At 61.2% G+C, this 9896-nt stretch overlaps 1 protein-coding gene across 1 annotated transcript; it reads right to left on the bottom strand.

Annotated features, from left to right (window-relative positions):
- Window positions 1–84: 84 nt before the first annotated feature.
- On the bottom strand, window positions 85–7669 carry EMILIN1 (elastin microfibril interfacer 1). The gene is made up of 8 exons (XM_080812691.1): window positions 7173–7669; window positions 6070–6195; window positions 5382–5602; window positions 2422–4338; window positions 1943–2059; window positions 1492–1509; window positions 1194–1331; window positions 85–799 (listed from the first exon to the last, which is right to left on the bottom strand). The coding sequence occupies exons 1-8, from the start codon at window positions 7340–7342 to the stop codon at window positions 462–464; spliced, it is 3045 nt and encodes a 1014-aa protein (XP_080668817.1). The 5' UTR covers window positions 7343–7669; the 3' UTR covers window positions 85–461.
- Window positions 7670–9896: the final 2227 nt, after the last annotated feature.

The raw sequence follows: 9896 nt of genomic DNA, 5'->3' as shown, positions 1-9896 counted from the left end.
CCCTCACCCCGTCGCCTTTGTACTTCTCTCTACCCTTGAACACGTACTGGAGCAGACAGATTGTTTTGTTTTGTTTTGTTTTTTAGAAAAACCAAGTGTCTTTATTCCTGAATAGTTTAGTATGGCTGTGGGGCCGGAGCCCTTCGGTTGAGCCCTGCATCGGCCCAGAGACCAGCTGGAGAAGCTCCGAGGGTGCGAGGATTGATTGGCTCCTCCGCAGTCTGGGCCCTGCCGCGGACGGTGAGCAGACAAAAGTCTGGACGAGAGGACCCCCGAGTCCCCGACCCGGCGCGCTCAGGCCATGGAGAGGAGTGCTCTGGGCGCCTGTGCCACAGAGGGTGCGGGGACGGCGGCTCGCCTAGGGCTGGGGCCAGAACGGAGCCCCATCTTGGGCGGGGAGCCCGGGGAGCCCCGTCACCCCCGCTGGCTCTTTGGCCCGCGTAGACACTTCATCCCTCTGTCTACACGTGTTCTAGCTCCAGGTCCCCGTAGAGCAGGGCTCCACTGAAGATGGTGAGCGGCTCCTCTGAGTGCGCCAGCTGCCCCATGACCAGGTCGATGCAGACTGTGTCTCCAGCCTGCAGAGGCAGGATGAGGCTGAAGACGCCCAGGGCGCCAGGGCTGGGCTGGCTCTCGGCTACTGGCTTATTCTCCAGGCCCTCAGGCTCATAGCCACCAGAGTCTATGCGGGCCACGCCCAGGTTGGAGCGGGACAGCACAGCCTCCACTTTCTCGTGCCGGTGCCCGGTCAGTACCGCACTCAGCAAGTAGCGGCCGGCCAGAGGTGCTGTGAACACGCCTGGGGACAAGGATGGTAGTCAGGAGGTGAGACAGGTGGCAGGGGCCAAGGAGGTGTTGGGGAGCCCACCCGGAACTCCTGGACTAGGGAGACACCTGCTGGGTCTTGCCATGCGACTCGCACTAGAATGTAAGTTCCACCAGGCCAGGGAATTTGGTGTTTTGTTTATTACAGCAGCCCCAGCACCCCCCCCCCCCGCCGCCACAAATAAGTGCTCCTTCCCCCGACCCTTCAACCAAGCTGTGATGAGAATGAATAAATGAGGTAAATAGGGGTCTCCCCAAACCAGAGCATGAAAATATCCCCCTTGCCCAAGGAGGCAAGGATGAGAACATATCACTGCACCGCCTCCCCGGCCTGCCCCACTGCCCAGCCAGCCTGCCTCCAGGCTTACCAGTCTCTGGATCGTAGTAGCCCCCATCGTTGAGCAGGACTCTGTCGAAGGGCACTGTGCCTGGTTCAGACCGTGGCAAACTCAGGGCAGCTGAAAAGGCCACTCGGGGAACAGGGGCTGCCGGTGCCCCCTCCACTCCTGGGTAAGGGTGAGGTGGGATTCAGAGTGGATGCTCAGTGCAGAGCTTCCTGGCCCCCTTCCCCTCCCGGGTCTCTCCCTCCATGGCTGCCTGAGGCCTTGCAGCCTCCAACCCCCAGCTTTGTTCCCCTCCCTCCAGCACCAAGCGAGAGGAACTTACCCTGTTCTCCCTGGGGACCTGCGGGAAGAGGAGAGGGGGCAGTGAGAAGTGGGGGAGCTCTCACTAAGTCCCTCAGCACACATCTGCTGAGTCTCTCTCACTGTGGTAGGTGTCACACACACTCCACAGCAGGAATGGGGGGTATCAAGACCAGGAGAAATACAGTCCATTCAGTTCAACCAGGCCCCAGCCTCTCTCACCCTCCATAGCCCTGTCTTCATAGCTCAGCCTTAGTCTTCAACACGGCGCTCAGCCCACCATATCCAGCTCATCCACACAGTGAGTGTCCCAGCTCCTAGTCACTGCCAGCCATGTAAGACCACCCACCCCCCCCGCAACTCCTTGCCCCTTTCCTCCTTTCTCTGTCAAGTTCGGAATGGAACGAATGTCAAGCCTAGGCTGCTAGAGGTGTGGGGAGCCCTAGCTGTGATTGGGATCTCAGCTCACATACCTGGTGGCCCGATGGGCCCCGTTTGTCCATCCTTGCCTGGAGGTCCTGGCGGTCCAGCAGGGCCTGGTGGTCCCTGTATCCCAGGAGGCCCAGGGGGCCCTGCCTCACCCGCAGGCCCTATGGCGACAGAATTAAATTGAAGGAAAGCCAAAAAAGGAGTTTCCAAAGGACAAGAAAGGTCATGGCTCCACGGGCAGGTTGGTGAGGCCCCCTGCCGCTCATGCTGGCTACCTGGCGGGTAGAGCTATGCCCTGCCCCGACCCACCGGCCTGTCTGAGCTGCCAGGGGAGAGTGGGGAGCTTATCTCTTGTGGACAAACCAACCCCCTGGACAGTGGTGGGTCTGTAATTATGCTGGGCAGAGCAGGGAGAAAGTATATAAGGTTAAGAGGGGCCGTTGTGGAGGAAGGAAGGAGAAAGAAAGGACTTAAAAGGGGCTCCCCCCTACCTCCCACCGCATGCTTCCTTTTGTTCCCTCACCAGTGAGGTCCTTCAGACTGAGCTGCTGAAGCTGGTCCTCCAGGAGCAGCACAGAGCTGTTAAGGGCTCCAAGCCGCCTGCCCAGGCTCGTCTGTCCCCCCAGCAGCTTCTCTAGCAAGGCTGCCTGTGTCTGGCTGGTGCTGTTGGTTTCCCGTAGCCCAGCCCAGAGCCCAGCCACGTGTCTGGAAAGGCCCTCGCGCAGGCCCTGCAGTCCCCCGGCCACCGTGTCCAACCGCTCACAGACTCCCTCAAGGCGGCCCAGTCGCCCCTCTAGGCTGGGGCACTGGCCAGCCTGCGCCTGTCCCTCTTCCAGGCCTCGGAAGCGCTCCTCACTCTCCGTAGCATGTTCCGTGGCCTCCTGCTGCAGCCTGTTAATCTCTGAGATGATGCGGTCCTTGGTGGCTCCTAGGTCAGCCAGATCAGCACCCTGGCCCTCCACGGTGGTCTGGAGCTCATGCAGTGAGTCGTTGAGAGAGCTGAAGGTGAGAATGACCTCAGAGAGCTCTCCTTGCAGGGCCTGGAGTGCTGAGCCTGAGCTCCCCCCGAACACACTGAAGCCATCCAGAGGCCCTCGGCTAGGTCCCCCAACACCTGGGCCAGCCCCAGGGCCCCGTGGGGGCAACAGGGGACATGAGCAGCGTTCCACACCATCCCGAAGGCGGCCCAGCTCCTCTTGAACGCCGCCACAGGCCCCACAGCCCTCATCCCCGCGGGCCTGCAGCAGTCCCTCCAGCTGGCCCAGCCGTGCGGCGGTGAGATTCAGCTGCAGCGCCAAGTCTGCGATCGTGTCATCCTGTGCGTCCACGCGCCCCTGGAGCTGGCTCACGACCCCTTGCATTTCCTCCAGGGCAGCCTGTTGGGCCTCCCCGGCCGCTCCCACCTTGTGTAGGTCGGAGCCCACCAGACGCAGCTGCCCCTCGCTGTCTAGCACCCTGCGCTCCAAGGCACTGAGGATCTCGCTGACCTGGGAGTCCTGCTCCCCAGGGGCCCTGGGGCAGAGCTGGCCGCACGCCTGCACGGCCCCTGCCACCTGCTCTTCCAGCAGATCCAGCCGCCCACCCAGCACCCCGCTCACGTTGGCCAACTGTCCCTCCAGCTTTTCCAGTCGGCCCCGGGCGGCGGGCAGCCAGTGGCCCAGGCCCCCAGGACGCCCAGGCCAGCCCGCCTCCTGGTCCTCTGAGGGACCCAAAGTGGAGTTGAATTGGTCCTCCAGGCGAGAAAGGCGGGACGCTAAGCTGGTGTAGCCTGGGGGGTGGCCCCCCTGCCCGGCCGCTCCTCCCAGCTCGGCGCCTCGCCGCCCACTCAGCACCGTCACCGAGCCGGCCACTACATCCAGCCTCCGCTCCAGCTCCGCCAGCCGCCGGCCCAGCTCAGGAGGGCAGCACTCCTGAAGGGGCCTGCGGATCCCATGTCCGGGGAGCTGCCGCTGCCGCTCTTCCACGGAGGCCAGTAGCTTCTCCAGGGCCCGCAGCCGCTCCCTGTCCTCCTGCTGCTGCCGACGGAAGCCATCAAGCCCCGCCAGGCACACGGAGCAGGACTCCTGCAGCCGTCGCTCCAGCTCCCGCAGCGGCTCCTCGCTGTGGCCAGGAGGGGCCGGGGTGGGGTCCAGGGCCCTGCCGCCTCCTCCTCCTGCGTGATGGTTGTTGAGATGGCCCAGCTCCTGGTCATGGGTGGAGACGCGGTTGTCCAGGAGCTGCAGCTGCTGCTGGATCTCACTGAGGGTCTCGTGCACGCCAGGGCGGGCCGCCGCATCTGCAGGCTGCTGCCTCCCGTTAAAGGCCGTCTCCACCGCCCTCTGGACGTCTTCTGCCAGGCGCCCGCTCAGTCCCTGCAGGACACCTCGAAGGCCCTGCAGCTCCTTTGTCAGGCTCTGCACCTGCTCCTCCAGCTGCTGCACCTTCTCTGAGTCCCCAGGACCTGGCAGAGAGGGGATGGCATCAGGCAGGGGGACCGGGCCTCAGAGCTCAGAGCCTCTAACCTCCTGGACCCTGGTCTCCCCAGCTCCAGCGAGAGGGCCTCGCTGATTCGGCTGGGTACTCTGGGCAAGAAAAGGTGGAAGGAAACTCCATTTACTGAATGTCTGTGGGCCAAAATGGCACCGTGACTTTGCCCCCTTCCAACAGACTCCCCTGGACAGACACGGCAGCTTCTCCCACTTTGTATGCCGTGAGAAAGAGAACCAGAGGAGATGACGGAGCTGGGTCATGGATTACAAGTTTAATAAGTGGCAGAGCCAAGTTTCAAACCCAGCTCACCCATCTGACCACCAAGTCTACAGTTCAGAGGGTGTCTGAGAAATTGCTTCCTTGTCTGTGAGATGGGAGCGTGGGGAGGCACTGCGGGCCCCACCATAGTGGCTATTCTGAGCAACGTCTCTCCACAACAGCACAGGGACAGACGAGGTTCCACGGGAAGCCTGCGGGGGCTCCAGCTGGAAGGTGGGACCGTCAGCCAGAAGTTCCTGTTTCCATCCTTACAGCATGACTATCTCCCGGGCAGGCAAGCACAGCACATCCGCAGTGCATGGCACGCACACGTGGGAAGGCCAGGGGGACTGCTGCATTCTGGGACCTGCAGTCTCCAGAGGCCACCGAGGGGCCTGGGACCTGTAGTCGGGTGCAGTGCATTCTAGGACTTGTAGTCTGAACGGTCTATCCCCTTGGTGCCCAAGCTTCTCGAAGGAATTCCCCTTTCCTCCCACTGCCGTTCCCAACTAGGCCACATGTGGGTGTGCGTGAGCACGTTCTCTTTCTCTGCCTTCTTTTTCTCCTGATCTCTCTCATTCTCAGTTTCTATGTGACTAACATACACACACACATGCGCGCGTGCTACACACACAGTGCACACGCAGGCAGAGAATCTCAGGGATCTCACTTATTCCGTTGCCCTCAGCAGCCTGGCCCCACATTTTCCAGCCAGCACCAGCCCCCACTTCTCTCCCCCGTGGCTCCCATACTCACCTTCCCCACCTAGTCCACTCAGGTGGCTTCCGGCACTGGAGCCAGAGAGGTTGGGGCGGGCGGGCCGGGGCCGGGGGCGTGGCGTGGCGAGTGCAGGACCCAGTGCTGGGGCGGGACCCTCAGTGCAGTCATCGCCCCCATACCCCTGACAGCATCTCCACTCCATATCCGTCACGGTCTTGTAGGCCACTCGGTAGCGAGGGCGGAGGAAGCTGCGGTACCTGGGAGAGGCAGAGGGAGGCCTCTTTACTCCTCCCTGTACTGTCAGTGACCCTGGGTCCTGTCCTCAGAGATGGGCAGCTGCTGGTGGTGGATAAGGTCTGTCCCTCAGGCCCAGTCCCCCTTACTGTCCAGCATGTGGCTGCACTCAGTTGACAGCTGTCAGCTTGCTGGCCAATGGCCAAATCCTGCTCGTCCTCCCCCTGTCCTATGCTGGAACCTCAAACTCCTCATCTTGAGCCTGACTCAGCCCAGAGAGGCATCTGGGGCCCGGCAGGGTGGTCCAGGTGACTTTGCCCTCTGTATCCGCCCCAAACTGTTGCCTCTGGGTCTTCTCAAAATGGCTCTGACTGAAGCCCCTGGTCCTGCCTCTGGCTACCTGCTTTGTACAAATTCCCTGAGCCGGCTGCCCTCCTTCTGCCCTAGCCCAGCCCCCACCAAGCCCCCAGCCCCCAGCGCTGGAGCTCACATGATGCTGCGGGGACACTGGGGCTGGCCCCAGCCACAGGGCTGGTAGTCCGGCTTGACGAAGGTCTCCACTCCATCCTCCAGGACACAGCTCACTGTCCGGGTCACCACATAGGCACACCAGTTCCTGCAGGCACAACTCCACCTGGGCCCAAGGGCCAGAGACACGAGCCCCAGAGGAGGACCCAGGGGCTACCAGAGGGGCTGAGGGAGGGTCAAAAGACGAAGGGCCCCTGGGGTCCAGGAGTAGCCAGGACTTTGGCAGCGGCAGCTGCCCCCACGCTTTCCTGAGCAGTAGGAGTTGGTGAAGACTTTTCAAGACAGCGAGGGGAGGCACAGAATGGAAAACCACAGCTACATGAAGTTGATCCTCATGGCTGGGGGTCGTGGGGAGCCTCTGAATTCACACATTCATTCACGTCCCTTTCTCTGTCAATCCCTAGCTCGGAGTGGCCTGTCGGAGCCAGTTGGCTGGGTCCCTCTGGTGATCCCCTGGATGCTGGCTTCCACCCAGCCCTCAGGGGAGAGGACAGGGCAGGCAAGGGTCCAGCTCAGGGTTAAGTAGAGAATAAGCCATTGATGAGCCCTGCCCCCCTTGAGGCTTGCGTTCTACACTCTCTGCCCCATTCAAGCTGGCCTTTGATCTGTGTCTGGCTGGAGAGCCCAAAGGAACAGAGTGGGAGCGGTGTCCGAAAGAGTCACAGATGGACTGGATGGGCCCATGGAGCCCGAGGAAGGGATAAAGGTCTGTTGGAGGATAGCAGGCTGGTACAGAGCTGGCAGCGTGCAGGGAGGCCGGGCCCAGGGCCCTCATGGTGGTTTCCCTGAGCACCTAACTGCAGGACCCCGAGGAGAGAGGGGGACCTATCTATGTAGGGGGCCCTAGAATGCTCTGTGGGAAGGTGGGCTTGTGCAGAGCTGCCTGATGGCTGGGCTTCCTCTCCCCCTCTTCCCCGCATTAGCCCTGGGGAGGGTGGCCAAGGCGGGGGCTGGGACACCCACCTTCTGACCCGGGGAGGGTGGCCAAGGCGGGGGCCGGGACACCCACCTTCTGACCCATCCTCCCACCCGCGTCCAGCCTGGGGCTGGGACCCAGACTCTTACCTGTGGCGGCTGGCAGGCCGGGGGGCGCTCTGGGCCTGGGGTTCCCCAGGGCTGAGGGCCCCTCCGCCCCCTGTGTAGAGGCTGTAACCGCGAGGGGAGTAGCTAGCGGCCCCCACGACTGTGGTCAGCAGGCAGCAGAGGTAGCAGTTCCAGAGGGCGCTGGGGGCCATGGTGGGGGGGCTCTGCGGTGGCCCTCAGAGGCACATCCCGGCCTGACCGCTGGCGCCTCTGTCTGGAGCAGGGGATGCCGCTGCTCCGCGGGACGGTGCGGCCGGGACAGTACGGCCGGGTCCTGTCCCCAGCTTCCTGTGGCAGCCCCCAGCCACACGCCTCCTTCTTGGCCGCCTGGCCTGACCCCTCTCCCCCTCCTCTTTCCTCCTCAGGCTCCTGTCTGTCCCTCCCTCGGTTCCTTCCGCTCTCCTCTTCTCCACTTCTGAGGGGAGTGTGTTCTCTGTGCCTCCTGGCCTCCCGTGCCTGGTCCCTGCCCCTCTCAGATGCTGCTTCCTGGGCCTCCACCCCCTCGCCCTAGCTGGCCCTCCTCTGGTCTCCCTATCTGTTTTCCCCAGCGACCGGATCCTGGAGGTGACAGGGCTTTGCCCCTGTGGCTGTTCGGAGGCGCAAGAGTGGCTGTGGGGCGGGCCCTGGCCTCCCGCCTCCCTCTCTTGCTCACTCCCTTCCCCCCTGTCTGGCTGGCGGTCCAGCCTCCCCCCTCCTCCCCCCCACCTCTCCAACCATCGTGCGCCACATCTGCTTCTTGTTAACTCCGGGAAAGAGAGGGAAAAAAAAAGGAAAAACAGAGAAATGTGGAGTTGCCGCCAGGCTTGGGGCCAGCCTCTCAGACGGGCCACATGGAGTGGAGCCGGGGCCAGGCCTGGGGAGGAGGCCCAGGGCTGGTCGCTTAGACAGAGAACAGGAGCCACAGCTCCCCTGGGGCTAGGGCAAGCCTCCCCTGAGAGAGAAAACTGAGAGGAGGAGGGGAGGACTGTGAGAAGGAGAATGGACTTGGAAGGCTCAGCAGGACACCACTCACCGTCTAGTCCAGCTGCGTCCTTTTACAGATGTGAACAACGAGGCCCAGAGCTGGAAGGTAACCTGTCCAGGCAAGCCAGGAGCAGACCCCAGATCAGAATCTACACATCTAGGCCGGCAACTTGGGACAAGAGGAAGAGAGGAGAGAGGGCTACTGGGCCAGGGAGGAGGAGGAAGAGGTCTCCACGGAGGCAGGCAGGACATTCAAAGAAGCTAGAAGAGAAAAAAAGGAATCTGGAAATGAGGATGCAACCTTCTGTCAGGCATGGAGAGGACATGGGCGAGAGGAGAAAGACTCATTCTCAAAAAACCAAATGAATATGGATCTCAGGCTTGTCTTGGTGAAGGTCAGGCCTAAGTGGGGGAGGGGAAGGAGCGAGGCCTACCGGGGGTGCCTATATCCATGGAGCCCAGAGGAAGTCCTTCCTCAGCCTGGAGGCAAGCCTGAGAGCCTGTGTAGCAGGCAAGGGACTCAGTCACACTCAACCGAACCCAAAAGCTCCTCTTCAGAGCAGTCTGAATCCGTCAGCTGCCCCCGCGCTCCCCGTCATCATCTGGCCTCAGCTCCGTGCTCAGGCCCAGGTGTCCCTGTGCGGTGGGGTGCTTGCTTACAAGCTCCAAGCAGAAGTGCCGGACAGAAGGGAGGTGAGCGTGCTGTGTGGAGGCCCCCAGGGAGCAAAGGCATGGGGAACACTCCGGAAGGAGCACCTGGGACCATGGGGATGGGACACAGGCACCAAAACAAGCAACACAAAGCAGGACAGACATCGTGCCAAGCTGCATAGGGGGAGGGGAAAGACAGCTGGATGCTCCGGGGAGTCAGAGCAGAGCCGCTGGAAGAGAGAGAGAGGCTAAGCGGTGTTGGGGTAAAAAAGTGAAGCACAGAGATGGGGGAGGGGAAAGACTGTAGGCTGGGGGAACGAGGCCCGCCTCAGTTTCCTCATTCCTCAACATGGGAATCCTAACAGCGCCCTCCTTCCCAAGTTTGTGAGGATAGAGTTAATACAGGTAAAGCATTTAGAATAGTGCCTCGTACATGGTAAATGCTTAATAAGAGCTCTTATTTGTGTCAGGAAGAAGTGGGACAGAAAGTCAGAGAAGTCAGTTGTGGAAAAATTGGGGAGTGGCCCAGATGACTGGTTAAGAGCTTGGATTATAAGTGTTTGAGTAGGAGCCTGACAGGCCTTCAGAAAGAAAACATGGCAGGCAAGAGCAATGGGCAGGGTTTTGGGCACAAGGACGCTGGTTCCAGCTCCTCCTTTGAGAAAGTGTTATCCCTGAGAACCAAGGCCATGACTCCGCTGGAGGTCTGCCTGCTACTGTCTGAGGTGCCTTCGCCATTCTCCAACGGCAGAGTGATGCAGCCTGGAAACAGAAGGCTGTGGTTGCTTTGGGGAGACATCGCAGAGGATTCTGGGTTTTGAGCCAGGATGGGGAAGTTGAGACGATGAGCAGCTTTGGAAAAAAGGTGACCTTAGTCTGGACATACAGAGTTTTAAGATGAGAATAACGTAGTCAGATAGCAGTAAGTGTCCAGGAGATGGTCAGAGATGTGGATCTTGCTTCTGGGAACCATCTGCAGGGCAATAGTTGGAAGCCATGAGAAAGGAGGCCACCGAATTTTCAATATGACTCTGTGTGAGCGGTCTCTGAGGTCCGATGGTCCTGTATGTGATCTTGGTGACTGGGAGACAT

This window comes from Martes martes, assembly GCF_963455335.1.
Source record: "Martes martes genome assembly, chromosome: 9".
Lineage (NCBI taxonomy): Eukaryota > Metazoa > Chordata > Mammalia > Carnivora > Mustelidae > Martes > Martes martes.
The sequence above is the reverse complement of the archived record's forward strand: the minus strand, read 5'-3'. Positions and strand labels throughout refer to the sequence as shown.

Bases quoted from the DNA above. Each gene is read 5' to 3' on its own strand.
- EMILIN1 (XM_080812691.1), bottom strand. From the start codon at position 7,342: ATGGCCCCCAGCGCCCTCTGGAACTGCTACCTCTGCTGCCTGCTGACC. The intron at 6,196-7,172 runs GTAAGAGTCTGG...TTGTGCCTGCAG, and splicing joins CGGCCTGCCAGCCGCCACAG to GAACTGGTGTGCCTATGTGG. The intron at 4,339-5,381 runs GTGAGTATGGGA...CCTCTCTGCCAG, and splicing joins GAGTGGACTAGGTGGGGAAG to GTCCTGGGGACTCAGAGAAG.